Raw genomic sequence first — 17419 nt, 5'->3', positions numbered from 1 at the left:
TGCAGTAAAAAACATCAAGAATGACCAACCCCCACCGCTGCAGCCCGCCAGGCCTCCCTCCCTCCCTCCCTGTCTGTCTCTACTCCCTCTTTTTATTCCCTATCCATCTCTTTCACCGTGTCCCCGTCGTCTCTCTGAGGTGAAGTCAGAGCTGGACTGCTTCACTGGAGATAAGAGCCAGAACAGCCCCTCAAACAAACCCCCGACATATAAAACAAGACACACTGATATGTCTTCGTCTGTTTGTCTGAGTAATTATACAAGCCGAGGGAGCTCGAGAGCAGAACCACACTTGAATCAGCTCAGAACACTAAATAGATTTGTGCTCCGTGTGTACTGTGTCTGCCTCTGGTTGTAAATCACTGACAAGCAGCAGAGCGCATGAACAAACAGGGAGGAGCAGAGAGAAATCAAAATACAGAACTCAGAGATATGCTGAGACATCAACATATGGAGACAAAAACAGAGGCAGAGACAGAGACAGAGAGAGAGAGAGAGAGAGAGAGAGAGAGAGAGAGAGAGAGAGAGAGAGAGAGAGAGAGAGAGAGAGAGAGAGGGACTGGGCCAAATATAAACACCACGCATGCAGTATTATGGCCAAGTCCTCCTCACACACACACACATAGAGGCCGAGGCGAGGCGGCCAAGATCACTCTCACTTGTCCCCACTCTCATTTACACAGCTCAATGGCAAAGTCCACGCTATTCCCCCCAAACAGAAGGGCTGCCAGGGAAGAGGTCAAGGGTCAAAGTCGCCGTTAACAGGCTCAATGGACGGGCCTGGAAGGCCGGTGGCACTCGGCCATGACTGGGCCGTGTTTGGGTTTGAACAGAAACATGTGATGCTGAAATGAAAAGAAAGCCCAAACACAAAGAGAGAGAGAAAGGGAGAGGAGGAGTAAAAAAAAAAAGGATTTAAACTGGATCTGGCGGATGAAACCAGTAAGCATGAACATGTTGTTGCATGTCACAAGCTGCATTTGTCTGAATCATGTTCAGCATCTTGTCTTAAGGTCAGCAACCATATCTCTCTCTCTCTTCAGCTGCTGTTGGCTGGACGGCTGGCAGCAGAGACAGATAAATACATCAGTGCATGAGTCATGCAGTCCACACACTCCCAAAACAATAGCGAGAGAGGTCTCTCTCTGTGTGCTGGCCGGCCCGGGGATGCTGAGTTCACAGTCTGCACACACAGCCTGCTTTTTGTCAAGCCACACAGAACTGGAGATGTTTTTCAGAGCAGGGCTTTAAAACGAGGCTCTGCTCTGCTTTGTGCACCAAGTTTAGGGGCTTATTGTGAAACAAAATTCCACCAGCTTGCATGGAAACAGTCTGTGATATTTCTATTCAGCAGAGAATCACAGCAGATATAGGGATGCATTTATAGAGTATATCAAATATTATTCCTGGGTATAAACAGTTTACTCTAACTTGGATCCAAGAAGATGCTCAAAAAAAAGTGCCCAGGGAGGACACTAAGGAGAGCAAATAGTACCCTATCTCTGCTCAAATAGTGCTTATCAGCCTGAAACAATACTCCCGAGATAACAACAGTTGTGTTAAATCTTTTGGCCCTGATCTGTTGGCTTTTGTGTTTCTTTCCTCGCCTGGACGCAGCTGGGACCCATGGAGAGAGAGACAGGAGATGGCCCCGGGGTCTCTCCAATTGTTCCCTCTGTTTCACTACAGGGCCCCCAGACAAAAGTTTTCATATCCAGCAGCAGCAGCAGGGAGGGGAGAGCTGGAACAGATCGAGTTCATATTCTGGCACAGTCTGCAGGGGATTTTTTTTTATTAGAAATGATGGAATGATCCAGTCACTGCAAAAATAATCTGAGGAAAAAGATGTGATCGGATTTCAAGATGATTTGTTGATGGTAGTACTATTGTGTGTTTATTGTAGTGTACCATTTTCATGTTTTGTAGGCATGTTTACGTAAAGTGTTTTTTTTCTTAGTATATTCTTTTTTTATTTGGAGTTAAATTATTTATTTATATCAGATGCATATATTTATGATTTATTTTATCAGAGAAATTTGAATGGAAGCAGGTGGCTTTCACAAAACTTACATTTTTCTTTAAATATTCATCATGTTGTTGTGATCTCCCATCAAAATGTAGGAAGACTGTTTAATGCTGCTCATCCCCACGTCTCCAAACTTTGCGCACCATCTTTACGCACCAACAATGTGGGTTAAACTGGATTTAAAACAATTAAAACTCAATGTACAATTGTTCACCCCCACTGCCCCCCTCTTTCTCCTCCTCCTCCTCCTCTTCTCCCCTTTATCCTCTACTTTCCCAAGCCTACAAACACCCCTCCTCCTCTTCCTCCCTCCTTTCCCTCTTCATCCTCTCCCCCTCTCTCCAAAACCACAACCCCAACAACAGAGCTCAGGATGGAAAAGCATGAGGTTTTTTTTTACCATTTTACTTTTCCAGGCGAATTTCATGGTGAGCGTTTCTTTCATGATCCGGGGACAGCATCAGAGCTCGGGAATAATCCGACAAGGAAAGAAGATGAAGAAGAAGAAGATGTGTTCCTGTTTTTAAAAAAAATCCCAGCAGAAAAATGTCTTCTCCTTCACCAAACACACTCCAACTCCAAACTCTCCTCCTTTGGTCTGTCAGCAGCAGGCTCTCCTCTCTTCTACTGAATGACCAAACTCCTCCTCCTCCTCCTCACTCACAACAGTCCTGTTTAAACTCCTCCTCCTCCTCCTCCCTTTCTGTTCCACTTCCATCACTCTGACAACAACGTGCGCGCTCAGACGTAGCTGTGATTTCGGTTTGCGCAATGAAGACACCAAAATGCTTACACAAGAATCCTACATGCATTTCCTCTGAAATTCATAACACTCATGACTGTTTTTAAAATGTGTTTATAAACTCATATAAACATTAATACTTATGATATGTCCAGTATACACACTTGTGTTTTTATTTGTATATATATATAATTTTTTTTTTTTTATTTGAATTCTTTATTTTTCTACTTTTTTTTAGTTTGTTATAAGTAAAAAAAAACTTTTTTTTTTTCTTGTAAAAGAAAACAGATGTGTTGGATGTGTTTTCTGTATTGTGCGTGAGCTGTCTAATTGTAACTGTCAAAATGCAAAATACTAAAATGTTGGCTAGAATCAAACATGCATTTCCTGTGAAATTCACAACACTCATGACTGTTTTTATAATGTGTTTATAAACCCATATAAACATAAATACTTATATGTACAGTATACACTCTTATGTTTTTATTTGTATATATTTATATATTTTTAATTTGAATTCTTTATTTTTTGCTTTTTTTTTAGCTTGTTATAATAAAGAGTAAAAAAACATGAAATTCGTTTTTTTTCTTGTAAAAGAAAACAGATGTGTTGGATGTGTTTTCTGTATTGTGCGTGAGTTGTCTTAATTGTAACTGTGTAAAAATGCAAAATACTAAACTGTAGAGTTGGTGTTTTTTTTGTTACAATATTCCTTTTTTGTTTTCTCCAGTGTTTTCTTGAGTGAAGTGGAGGTATGGTAACACATGCAGGGATTTCACTATAAAAAGACCATTACTTTGGAGACTAACTCAGATCACTGAAGACTAATATTGGCTTCAGCTGAACTTTAATAGACAACGATTTCATAATACTGCAAAAATATAGATATTGCAGTGGGCCATAGGTTCAATCAACATCGTGTTACCTAATTTGGCGATAGTGACAGACATTTATTTAAATTTAAATTTTCGTGATTGCCACTTTAACTTATCAGACTTTGCGCAGCTCCCTCTGGAGTCACAAAAGGCTTTTTTTCCACAAATGCAGCAGTAGGCTCCCCCCTCCCCAACACCTGTAAACTGAATTTATATAAGTAAAACTGGTGGGCTTCCCCTTTAATAAACGTTGGGTCGCTACAGAACCCTTTATTTTTCTGTTTATTTACCTGCAAACATCAGTGGTGATTAGATTACTGTAATGTTAAGACTTCATATGAGTATGAGTCTGGTCATATGAGTAGCCGTCTTGTGAGTGAGCAGCTGCCGCCTCACGGCCCCTGCGTGGGACAATATAAGGAAGGCCGTAGATGCCGTCACCAGCACTGTGCATTGTCAGTGACAGCAGAGGAGAATGGGCCGAGTGTGAGAATGGCCACACTGTTCCACTGTGAACGGGGCAGCCCTGCAGTGCACACGTACTCAAACAGCCCACTTGTGTGAATAAACGGGAAGATATGAATCAAGCGTCCACTTTGTGAGGGGTCTTTTTGTACAAAGTTGAATCGTAAACATATATCAGATGTGAGCAAGCAGCGGTTCATTCATTTACTGATCCAGAGTCAGGAGACAGTTATGAGGCTTATTGTCATCTGGCTCATCAGTGGGAGAGATGGAAAAGACCTGCTGTGGCCCCCCCGTGAGTGTACATGATATGACTACCCACTCATCTGGCTCCCATAACACCGACACGTAACCCCAACGTCACTGGCTGTCACACACACCACGCTGTCAAGCAGGGTGCACACACACACAGATACCCCCACACATACAAGGTCGCCACTTCTGGCACTACAAGGCCAGGGAAGCCCAATGTACGTAATCATGTTTTATCAGGTTCTCTTCTTGCTGACTTGTTCATCAGGCTGCACATCTGGCCGGGCTCCAGTTCCCAGGCCGAGCTGCCCCGATGTCCACTGGGCTCTGGGAATCCTAGAGGGGCAGTGGAAAGGTTGCGGCCCCACACGACCTCCGGCTCAGGCCCCGGGGGAGATTGTAGTGTTGCTCTCACAGTACGAATGATGTCACATCTCAGCGCAAACAACACATTTGACAAAATGTGACAGCAGCTGCTCCGTCTGATGGATGAGCAGATGAGTGCGCATATTTTACAACGTGAGTTCAAAACGTGAATCTGTCTCTGGAGGCCAGGTCCATTAAAGGGGACATATCACGCTCATTTTCAGGTTCATACTTGTATTTTGTCTTTCTACTAGAACATGTTTACATGCTTTAATGTTCAACAGTCAGTCTGAATATACCTGTATTCACCCTCTGTCTGAAACGCTCCTGACTGGGTTGTCTTATTTCACAGTTTGTGGGTTGGTAGACACTCCAGATTCCCAAATGTATGAGCACAAGCACTGAAAAAGTGAGTTTTTCCATGATATGTCCCCTTTAAAGTGTACTGGTATTACTATAACGGGATGGATCAGAAAAGACTCTAAGGCCTGCTCTATAGTTTAAGGAATAGGAGGCTAAATTTCAGTAAATGTCAGAGCTGTTTTTAGGTATTTTGGTCCAAATCCAAAGTTAAATCTCAACTCCTTTGGGGGCAAGTTAAAGAAAGAGTTTGACATGTTGGGAAATACACTTGTTGATTTCTTGCCAAGAGTTAGATGAGACGGTCGATACCACTCTCATGTTTGTACAGTAAATATGTAACTAGCAGCTTATCATAAAGACTGCCTGGAAACAGGGGGAAAGCCTGGCTCTGTCTAATGGTAACACAATCCTGCCACCATTCCCTCTAAAGCTCACTAATTAACCTGTTATGTCTCATTTGTTTAATCTGTACAAAAACCAAAGTGTAAAAATTACAAGTTGTTGTTTTACGGGGTTATGTCGAGAACTATTTCTTGACCAGAAGCAGTGACTTCCTGGAGTCTAATCATCACCGTGAGGTTGGAAAGCAGCTAGTCCAGGGCGTCAAATGCCGATGCTTTGTGTTGACGTAGTTTAAAGAGCGAAAGAGACATACTAAGAGTCCAACAAACAAGACTTTCATCCAGGAGCCCGCTGTTCGTGTCCCGTGCTTTACGTTTCACTTTCACAATGAGCTGTTCGTTTGTGTCCCGTGTTCACAACGTCAAGTCACATTTGCACTGTAAAAACGTAGTCATTTTAAGCTCAACCGTGTTGTTGTTTTTTCCTAAACCTAACCAATTGGTTTTGTTGCCTGAACCTAAGCAAGTGTTTTTGTTTAATTCACAACATTAAGCATGTGTTTAGTGTGACCGAAAAGTGACACCGAGGGGTCTGACAAAGCGTCAGTAGGTGACGAGTTGGGATGAGAACATGTTGGCTAGTCTCATCAAGTCTTTAAATGCTGAACATTACATAAAGAAACATGGTTTCTTACACAATGAGACCAAGTAATTGTATCTGTCTCTTTATAATCTAAACTACTAACTATAGTAGAGCAGCTGTCAAATAAATGTAGTGGAAACTCTCAGATTTCCAGTAAGCTGGATGTTAAAGTTAAAGATTGTGACGGAGGTGAATGGCATCTTCATGTTGCAATATTGGAAAGGTTATCAAATATTAAGACAGTATTCCTGCACTGCAACACCGGCCAATCCCCAAGTTTTCCTTTCTCTTGGATGACTAATGACGTAATTGCACTTAGGAAAGCCCTTGATGAGGGCAGAGCAGTTTGCTATAATGGGTTCCTGCCATTGAACTCCCCAAGTACGCTCTTCTCCCTGTTCCACACAGTCAGAACAGCGAGCTGCAGTACAGACAGAAAGGGGACAAAAACAGGAGGAGCGCCGGCGCTCGCACTGTTATTGCTCCACTGTGGGGAAAAAACGCACATTCCAGGAAATCTCCCACTTCCTGCCTCCAGCCTCCTGACTCCAGCGAGCCTGCTGTCCTCATACCTGACTGGCTGGGGAGGCTTCTCTTTGGCCTGGAGGACGTGTCGTAAAGGACGAGATGAGAGGAGAGAAAAGGGGATTCCTAAAGCAAGTAGATTGCGCATGAGAGGCCGATAAATAGGAATCACAATGCTGAAAAACCACAGACATATCGGGGGTCTTAGGCAGCAAGCATGTGTAATGTCTCAGTGTTTACATCCAAGATAAGAAGGTCATGTATCAAAGAAAATGTAGGACAGAGTGGAGATTAACTTGAAAGGACATTATCTGGACTGTGAGTGTGAGATGGTGAGACAGAGACAGAAGGGAGGAGAGTTCACAGTACAGCCAGAAACTGAGAGAATCCATACTGGCTGAAAGACAGGCGTGATGCAACAGGACCATCGTGCACTGGCTCACTGAGAACGAGTGATTTCATATTTCAGACCGGAAAGAGACGCCCTGCGTTCTTTTTCAAGTAAACAGACGAGAGGAAACTCATCGAGGAGTATTCCAGTGGAAAGCCATTGGGTAAAATTAAAGAAGGAGAGGATCTTTCCTGCTACCATATCTGGACCAAATGTGTCAGTGTTCCTGTTTGTACATTCTTCTTGATATGCACACACAGCGCGTTTCACTGTATGTTTGTGTGCGGTTGGTGGGTTTCCAGAGCATACTGCCCAGCAGAGGGCAGAGTTCATAAACCGCCGTGTTTATCCAAAGTCAGCAGAGGCTTTTTAGCCAGACCAGGCCAGAGCAACAAAACCCAAGAGGTTGGATTTATGGTGCATGGGGGTCAGGATGATCTGCAATAACTCAATAAACCCCAAGAATGAGACAATCAGAGCAGCTTAAATAGGTCATTTGAGAGCAGTGAAGCAGCATCAAGGCACTCAGGGTTATTTGATAGTGAGTGTCTGTGGAGTAACAACAATGAAAACACAGTTGGATAAGGACATGCCAGGTCTTCTTCTCACACAGCTGCATTTTCTTTCTCTCCGTCTCTCTGTTTTCTGTCTCTTCTTCGGTCAACCGAACCCTTTGTTCAGCCACATTAAAGCTCTATCTGCTTCGCTCCTTCTCCCTCTCTTTCTCTCTCTTTCTCTTATGTCATGCCTCTACTCCCCTCAGATCTATTGTCCTGGCTGTTGTTGAGCTCTCCCTCTTTCTCTCTGGATGGGTGACATCATTAGTTTCCAGTAAAGTCCAGAGCTTCAGAGCGAGACCCCTCCTCCTCCTCCTCCACACATTAAAACACAGCTGACCCTGCAAACCGAGACACACTTCAAGGAAAAGCTGCTCAAAGTTTCATTTACACCAAAACTACTGAATCATATTCATGCACAGACATGTTTAGGTTGTTTTCATAGTGAAACAGACTTGTTTTCTCTTATAACAGCTTCCATATCCTCACGAAAAAGTAGTATACTTCAAGTTTATTTTATCAAGTAAACTGATGTAAAGTTCAAGTATATTTCCCAAGTATACTTTATGTAGTAAGTATACTAATATCAACTTTTTAGTTTATAAAAATATACTTTTAAGTGTACTTTAAGTGTAAGAATAGTGGGAACACAACTAGTTTACATCTAAGTTGTATTATGTACTGCAACTATAGTATGAAGTGAACTATACTACAAGTGAGCTTATAGCTTTACTGTTAGTTTACTAGTTATATACTTGTAGCCCACTTATTAGTTTATGAAAGTGCACTTTAAAGTATGCTCTCAGTTGAACTACTAGTTTAATAGTTTTTACTGCAAGTATACTTGTAAGTTTCCTTTAACTTATAGAACTTAGCCAATGATGTATGCATTACATAAAGAGACTTGCTCCTTTTGCTATTTGACTTAATGTTTTGTGATGAGATTAAAAACATTAATAGATAAAATTAGTTTTTCTCGCATGCCTACGGTGAACGGAGGATGCAAAAACGTAGAAAGTTCTTGATGAATTGAAGTAAATTCATATCAAAACATCAAACTCTCACACACTCAAATAGCCTACTCTATCAAAAAGTAAGCATATAAGCCAAGTATGCTTGAGTATAATATTGTTAAGTATATCTCTGATAAGTACATAAAAAGTGAAAGCATATTCTTATTAAGTTTAAGTTTATAAGAAGTATATTAATAGCACACTTGAATAAACCTCTTTTTGGTGAGGGTATGGGGTCAGTTGGACCGTTGCACTAAGGAGGAGGATAATCCTCTCCGGAGCTGCGATGACTCATGTTATGCTGGTAGTTAAGTTGCTTTCAGGTTGTCTCTGCATTTAGGAGAGTTACGATAAATTCCCAGCACACACGCACACACAACCCCCCTCCCTCCATGGGGCCCCCAACCCTGTGACCCCCCTCCTAGATCTAAGCCCTCGCTAAGCCTTGAATGAATCGGTCTGGACTGGCTCGGTTGTCTGTCTGACCCCTCCCTGCTAATGAGAGACGGACCATCTGTTGCCCAACAGATACATGCGACCCTAAAGTTGTCACATATGCAACAAAAACAGCATCAGTAAAGCCGGTCACACGCTGGTGACGACTGCTGCCTCGCTAAATCACACCAGAAGACTGCAAATTTATCACATCTGAATGTGCAAGATCCCATTTACTTTAAACACCATGCTGTTTCAGTTTTGACTGTACTGTGAGAAAGAAGTAACTTCCCTCCATTTAATGCTTGTTTGAATTCTAGGGGATTTTACGCTGCAGTCTGCAGAGCTGTTAGTGCTAAATTAATGTGAAGTATGACTCTGTGTGTTGTAGGAAATGAAACTGCATAAGTGATGCACACAACAACACACACAAAAAAAGAGGCAGTAGCACAATAACAAGCATCGACAGCACGGCCGTTGCCAAAACACCGACCAAAATACAAGATATTTACTCTGCAAAAATGACATGGACGCATTAGATACTGTGTTAAGTTGTAATATGTGTAGAAATATATCCTGCTGTTTCACTTAAAGGTGCAGTGAGTAGGATTTGGCGGCATCTAGTGGGGAGGTTGCAGATTGCAACCAACTGAATATCCCTCCTGAGACTGCAGCAACATGAGACACTGAGTGCAAAACTGTGGTAACGACTTAAAGGACCCTGAATTTCCCTGAAATGTTACACACTGTTCCTTTAAACAAATACAGGATGTATGTCCTGTTCTAAAGTTAGCATATTTCTTTGTTTATCACAGTGTTTGACCTCAGTAGAGTTATTATAGTTAGTAACCTGCTGACATACAAAATGTGTGGGCGCTCATTAATAACTGTCGTGTGGACACCAGCGGCTTTACACACTAATGCCATACACACACACACACGCTCTTTTTCTCACACACACATACGCTAATACACACATCACAATGCCAGCTTGATCCCAGTCATGCGTCCTGGCTAATACTGCGAGCCCTGCCTGAGCGGGAAAAGGAGTAGAGAGAGAGAGAAGTGTGTCACAGAGCTGCAAAACCATAAAAACAGACTAAATCAAAGACGGTGCTGCTGCACACATTGCCTTCTGCCTCCTACCGACCCAGCACTAAACACACACACACACACACACACACCCATCTCCATATGGTGTGATGAGTTTCTGCCCCAGTTAAAGCGGGCTGCTCCTGTGGTGTTGTTGCGCTGGGATGGACGCTCGGGTGACAGGGACAATGCCCGCGGTATTGACTTTTCACACCAGGCCCATTATGTGACCTAATTAGGCCCAAGATCACAATATGAACCTCTACTGAGCTGCAGGCTGCTAGACAACTTGACACGCTGGGGGTCAGCCAAGTGTGTAAACAGCATCTTTAAGTGGTGGACTGGATGAAAGGTTTGACGGAGACCTGGATTTTGGAGAAAAGAGAAGTGGGGTTGTTTGTGAATTGTGCAATTTGAGGCGAAAAGAAAGTGTGTTATCGTCCCTCCACGTGTGTCTTGTATTGTCAGTGAAACTGGGTTAACCAATAAATCCAGTCTTGAAACCCCTGAATGCTCTCCCAGCGGTGCCACGTATGAACTTGTAAAATGCAGATATTTCATAAACATTACAGAAGATACAGTTTTATATTCATTTACAAGCAAATGAAGCAGGTCAGAAGCCACAGAACTAGTCTTAGCCGGATGAGTGAATCACCGAGCAATCATCGAAACACATGACAAGCAAGGATCAAAACTTTAGGAAACACTTGAGACGTCACGAAGCATCAGCATGAAACGTGCAGTTCTCTGTTCAAAAAGTCAAGAAAGAGGAAGGAGGAGTGCTAACTCAGCTCGCTCACTTTTTTCAATGGAAAGCACGCCATCATCGAAATTCTCCGTCCCCCCCTCTTCTTCCTTTGTCCCTGTTTTCCCTTTATAAAAATCACTTCTGCATTTCCAGCAAGTGACCCTCTGAGGTTATTGAACTACCCCTGCTGGTTATTGTGAGCCAAACGGGTGCAAAGTAGCGGCTAATATTCCCTCGACTGGAGTTCGGATTGATCGGCCTGCGGGTTAATTACATTATCACTGATAGAGAGCAGACTTCTGAAATGCAGTTAGAGCAGTAAAATGTACTGTGATAACCCACTGGCACGTGTGTATATTCGTCAACACTCTCACTTCTGTGCAACTGGGTTCAAACCCGGTCAAGTTCTTTGTTATTCCAACTTGTGACACCGTCTTGCAACATCTGAATAACTAAATGTACAAAATGATTTTTTTTATTATGTAAGTTTAATATTTGTGATTTATAGAGAGGCAAAGTCCCGCCCCTTCCAGTGGACCACCATGGGACCTTATTTCGGAAAAAATATGAACGGTAGTCAATAGCGAGAGACAAATATTTTTTTAATCCCATTTTAATTGCGCCATGAATTATATGGAGGAAGGAAATTAAAAATAAATGAATAAATGAGAAATAAATGCAAGAAAAATAAATAAAAACTAAATGAATAAAAAAAACATATATATATATACATATATATATATATTACATAAATAAATAAAATGGAAAATTAAACAGAAGAGTAAATAAATAAGGGAATTAACACAAAGATAAATAAATAAAGAAGCAAAACTGAATTTCAATATATGTCACATTTCATCAATTAATTAATTAATGGCTACATTTATTTTTAATATTATTTTTGCTACATTTAATGACATATTTATTTATTTATCTATTGAGTAATTTATTTATTTATTCATTTATTTTTTATTCTGGCAGGTTCCGTACTCCATAGATTCACACATATGATGTTTGTCAATTTAAAACTTAATTTGCATGTCAAGAAAGTCGCAGTTTGTTGTAAAACTGTTGAAGTATCAAACTGTGAAAATACGTAATTAAAAAGACTCCACATCCAAAAGTTGCGTTAAGTGACGTTTTTCCCTCTGAAGCTACGATGCCTGTGTGTTTCCTACTGGGATGAACTCACACCAGTAACAGGTCTCACTCGTTCTTTGGCTGGATAAGAGACGCTGGATAAAACACATCAGGTAAGATAACGTTACATTAGTACGCGGAACATAGTTAAGTTAAGGGTTCGTGACGCACATTGTACGAGACGAGAGATGTAGTTCACTGAGCGGTTTCACACAAAACTAAATGATACAACAAACTGAGACTTTCTTGACTTGCAAAATTATCTTTTAAAATGACAAACATCATATGTGTGATTCACGGGGCAATTGAAACAGCATCAAAAAATTATTTGTCTCTCGCTGTTGATTACCGTTCATATTTTTTCCGAAATAAGGTCCCATGGGGTCCATCGGAAGGGGCGGGACTTCACCTCTCTGTTATCATCAATTCCAGTTGCTCCATCTTCCTGTTAATCCCACCTCTCGTGAGAACCATTGTGTGTGTTATTGTGTGCGTCTTATTGTCCTCAGTGGACTGCTGATAGCGACTGACACCTCAGCACTCCTCTCTGACCTGAACTGTGGACCTGACAGCCGTACAGCAGGGCGATTACAGGGAGGTAATGAGTCCAATCGCTGCCTTTATGACCGACATGGTTTCATAACCTCATGTAGGTTAACTGACAGGAGAGTGAGGAACACCTGACTGACAGCAGTAAAGGCAAAGTCTCCTCAAAGCCGGCAGGAGCCAGCTGTTGGACTGACAGTATAACACATGGACAGTTCGTGCATTTATTGCTTTTTATTACAAGAAAGGATCTACTTGTTGAACTTGAAGATCGATGGTTTTGTTTACTCTTACATAACTTTATTGAAGGTATTTACTAAGGCTGTCAAAGTTACCACAATAATACGCTAAGTCGTTTTAACGCCACTAATTTCTTTAACGCATTAACGCAACTGGCGATTTTTAGGTTGTAGCGGGCTCAGTTTAGAGGGAAACACTAATGAAACTAGAAAGCCTAAAGAACCCATTGGTATCAACCATGTTATGCAAGCTTGTCGATAGGGAGGCTAAATAACACTGCAAACTTATGCAAAATTTTGGCAAGGAAAAACTGTCATGGGCATTTTCAAAGGGGTCCCTTGACCTCTGACCTCCAGATATGTGAATGAAAATGGGTTCTATGGGTACCCACGAGTCTCCCCTTTACAGACATGCCCACTTTATGATAATCACATGCAGTTTGGGGCAAGTCATAGTCAAGTCAGCACACTGACACACTGACAGCTGTTGTTGCCTGTTGGGCTGCAGTTTGCCATGTTATGATTTGAGCATATTTTTTTGTTAAATGCAGTACCTGTGAGGGTTTCTGGACAATATCTGTCATTATTTTGTGTTGGTAGTTGATTTACAATAATAAATATATACATACATTTGCATAAAGAACGCATATTTGCCCACTCCCATGTTGATAAGAGTATTAAATACTTGACATTCTCCCTTTAAGGTACATTTTGAACAGATAACAAAAATTTGTTTGCGATTAATCGCAATCAATTTTGGACAATCATGCAATTAATTGCGATTAACTATTTTAATCAATTGACAGCCCTAGTACTTATCCCTCTATATAATCACCCTTATTGCCCTCTAGCCAAAGTTGTGAGGGCAATCACAACTGCAAAAGCAGTCACAAGGATGAGTTTCTGACACATAGAGCGATGCATGTAAGCTGAGCCTCACTTTGGTTATACAGCATTCTACAAGCTAACCTCCAGTCTACTTACTCCTTGAAAAACAATTGGCGGAAACATTGCTGTGAGGCGGGAGGACACGTCAGCCAGGATGTCAGATAGGCAGCAAGGAGGAGGATCTCCCAACGCTTACTGTACACTCCAAACATACATACAGGCAGCACAGTGTGATGGGCATCTAGCAGAATGCTATTTTCATGGTGATAATAATGGGGTTTTCAATTTGCTGTCAAAGAATATCAGTACTGGAGCAGGTGGTGTTCAGTGTCTTGATTCTCATTGTTTTCTGACCTCACTCACTAAATCTGAACAGTACGTAAACACCAAACATATTTTCTCTTTAGCCTCAATCCCACACGTGCGCACATGCAAACAATTAGCCACAACTAAACTGGAATAAGCTGTCGCCGCAGGTCGTTTTCTGGTAATCACACTCTTGTGAGGAATCTGCGACCTCGCGGGCGAATTAAATACAAGTAAATAAACACAAACGCATGGACGCTGACACGAAGTGTAATGTAAGCCACATTTTTGTCGTGCTCGGCTGTTGACTGACACATATTAAAGTCATTATGGTTCTGAAGTAAAATGAGTAATGCCTCTTCTGTGAACTCTGTGACCAGTCAGCAAAACTGCACGCACACACATACACACACTCATAGTGTGACCAATAAACGGTAGTTACAGTGAATAACCGCTTTGCACAAGAGGTCAGCTGTCCACCCACAGCTGTCTGTGCCACCAAAGGTTACGGTCTAGTTTGCATTATTGCGCTATGAGATGTCGACTTATTGCATAAAATTTCAGTGGGTCGAAGTCAAACAGAGGAACTGAAACGCAATACACTGAGGAATGACAAACCAATCACTGATTGATCTCTGAGTTGAGCCAATAAGATGTGGATGTGTTGCTTTGGAGCGATATTTACCACCTCTCCCAGTAAGCTAGCATGATATGTTTGGTATCAACTAGGGCTGTCAATCGATTCAAATATTTAATCGCGATTAATCGCAAATTAATTGCAAATTTTTTATCAGTTCAAATTGTATCTTAAAGGGAGAGTTGCCAAGTATTTAACACTCTAGTCAACATGGGAGTGGGGAAATATGCATTCTTTGTAAAGGGGAGACTCGTGGGTACCCATAGAACCCATTTTCATTCACATATCTTGAGGTCAGAGGTCAAAAGACCCCTTTGAAAATGACCATACCAGTTTTTCCTCGCCGAAATTTAGCGCAAGTTTGGTCCTTATTTAACCTCCTTCGTGACAAGCTAGTATAACATGGTTGATACCAAGAGATTCCTTCGGTTTTCCAGTCTCATATGATGCCAGTATCTTCACTCTATCTTTAAAACTGAGCCCACTACAACCTAAAAATCACAAGTTACGTTAATGCATTAAAGAAATTAGTGGCGTCAAAACGAATTTGCAATAACGCGTTATTAGCACGTTAACTTTGACAGCCCTAGTATCAACAGATTCATCGCAATCTCAAGATTCATTTGATAGCACTGTCTATCTTAAAAACTGATGCAACAACCTTCAAAAGACAGCAGTGTTAATGCCAATCAGTCATTTTCAGAGAGTTAAAAGTAGTAAACCAAGAACTGAGGAGGAGAATAATTCCAATTTTAAGATCGTGGTGATCAATGAGACAGGCAGAGTCTATTTAAACTGTAAGCTATGGTTTTATCTTTCACTTTTAGATAGTTAAATCATGTTAGAAATAGGCCTACCAGTAGGCTGCAGTTTATTTTTTAGCGTATCCAAAGAAATCATTTAAAAGATCTATATCAGCTCACCTTCTTTAATTTCAGTATGTTACTGTTACTGGTGCATTTTGGTCAGATTTATTTCAATCTATGTTTTGTCTCATAATCAAGGTCATTATGGAAGCTGTATTACAAGCAGGTTAATGTCAATCTTGTATGCAGAAAAATAACACTGTTTAAGAAGCTCCCGGCAGACCAAACTGGTCGAGGCCGGCACCGAGGATGTGTCACTACCAGTCAGCTCTCCATGTCACCGCCAGAAGTGCTGAGTGCAGAACAGATGCAGATTTTCTGTGATTGGTAGTCAAACACCTCTTGTGTCTCTCAAGCACACCCACAAGAACATGTGCACAAACCACTCTCCAGAGTTTTCCTTTCCTATCACTCTCCCCTGTTTCTCACAATCACCACAGACATCCAACAAACAGACCTTGGAGGAATCACAACCACGGCCAATCTGCTCCTCACTGTTTATAATGCCAAGCTTCTTTTCTCACTGACTTGTTTGCTTCCACTTCACTTTCCCACTCCCCGTCCTTGAGTCTATCAAAACTGGCCAAAACCTTTGACACCTCACACACAATCCAAAACAACAGAAGGCACAGGAAGGTCATGCGAAGCGAAGGCCTGAACATCTGCCAGACTGTTTAACAAGAAGTACCTGTGTGCTTCCCAGAAATACAAAAACAGATCTCAACAAGCAGCAGGACACGGTTATACTGACCCAGTGGCGGGGGCTGCTCTCCGGGGAGCGAGGCTGGTACCTCTGCAGGGAGACGCCTCCATCCCCCTCCGGCAGTAAGGTGCAGTCCAGGTCTGGGCAGTGGTTGCTGGGACCGGCAGGCCAGGGCAGCAGGGTGGTCATACTGACCGACTGCATCAGCGGCACGGGTGACAGGGATGGCAGGACATACTCAAATCTGGACGGCAGGGTGGATGAAGACTTCTTCAGTAGGAACAGTAGGAATCTGGAGTCGGGGTCTCCTCCTCCTCCTTTAGGTCTTGATGTTTTGATCACCTCCTCCTCTCTTCTCAGTCTGGTTGTTGTCTTCAGCTCAGAAGTGTCACTAATGATAACTCTCCTCTCAAGTTGTCCTCCTCAGTCTTCTCCCTTCCTGTTTCTCTCCTTTCTCTCCCACCACATCAAGTTTCTATCTTCCCCTCTTCTGTTTTTATTTCTTCCTCTCTCTCTGAGCGCGTCTGGCCAACAGCTCTCAACCACATGAGTGATTAAAGTCTATTGTCTCTCTCTCTCTCCTTCTCTCTCCTTCTCCCTCCTTCTCTCTCTCTCTCTCTCTCTCTCCCTTCATTCATCCCAGCCAGAAGAGGAGGAGTTATAACCCGGCGGTGGCCCAGCCTCCCCCTCCATCCACTGACTAGAGAGAGTTTGACTGTGGAAGAGTTTGAAGAAAAAGGAAAGAAAGACAGGAAAGCCGAGATAGAGAGGAGGATGTTATGGAAGGGGTTCGAAGAAATACTAACAATAGCAGATATTTTCCATGATGGATGGACTTTTGTCCTCTTTAATGTTCTGCTGTATCCCAAACTAAGCTCATTGAATCTTCAAACACATTGTTTCGAGTCAATCGTTGCTGGAATTTGCCATAATTTGTCCCTTTTGACCATTTCCTTCTTTTTAAAGCTGCAGTGCGTAAGAATTGGAGCAAATATGATGTAAAAAGTTATTTTTAATGCTCATTTCTCGCCTCAAATGTTTTCAGAAACATGTTTTAGAGTACTGTTTGGCTGTAAAAAATGAGAAAGTTTGTGACCCGGCCGCCATGTTGAGATCAGTTGATGAAATACCAAGCACCGCCCACCAGCCGGAGCAAACTTTCTCATTTTACAGCTAAACAGTACACTACAAGCAATCTGAAATCATTTTACATGAGAAATAGTCATTACAGTCACAGAATATTGATTCATATTTGATCAG

The 17419-nt window shown here is 42.0% G+C and overlaps 1 protein-coding gene across 2 annotated transcripts in view; it reads right to left on the bottom strand.

Moving 5' to 3' along the window:
* Positions 1 to 16809, bottom strand: part of rgl1 (ral guanine nucleotide dissociation stimulator-like 1) — a 30275-nt gene extending 13466 nt beyond the window's left edge. The window contains exon 1 of one of the 2 annotated variants that reach the window (XM_074635855.1): positions 16208 to 16809. In XM_074635855.1, coding sequence (XP_074491956.1) covers positions 16208 to 16363 — 156 coding nt within the window. In that variant the 5' untranslated portion in view covers positions 16364 to 16809. Of the gene's footprint in view, positions 1 to 2426; positions 2662 to 16207 lie in introns of those variants that run through there. The other variant, XM_074635856.1, reaches the window with a different exon arrangement.
* Positions 16810 to 17419: the final 610 nt, after the last annotated feature.

This window comes from Sebastes fasciatus, chromosome 5 (assembly GCF_043250625.1).
Source record: "Sebastes fasciatus isolate fSebFas1 chromosome 5, fSebFas1.pri, whole genome shotgun sequence".
NCBI classification, from domain to species: domain Eukaryota; kingdom Metazoa; phylum Chordata; class Actinopteri; order Perciformes; family Sebastidae; genus Sebastes; species Sebastes fasciatus.
Note: the sequence above shows the minus strand (reverse complement) of the source record. Positions and strands in the feature narration are given on the sequence as shown.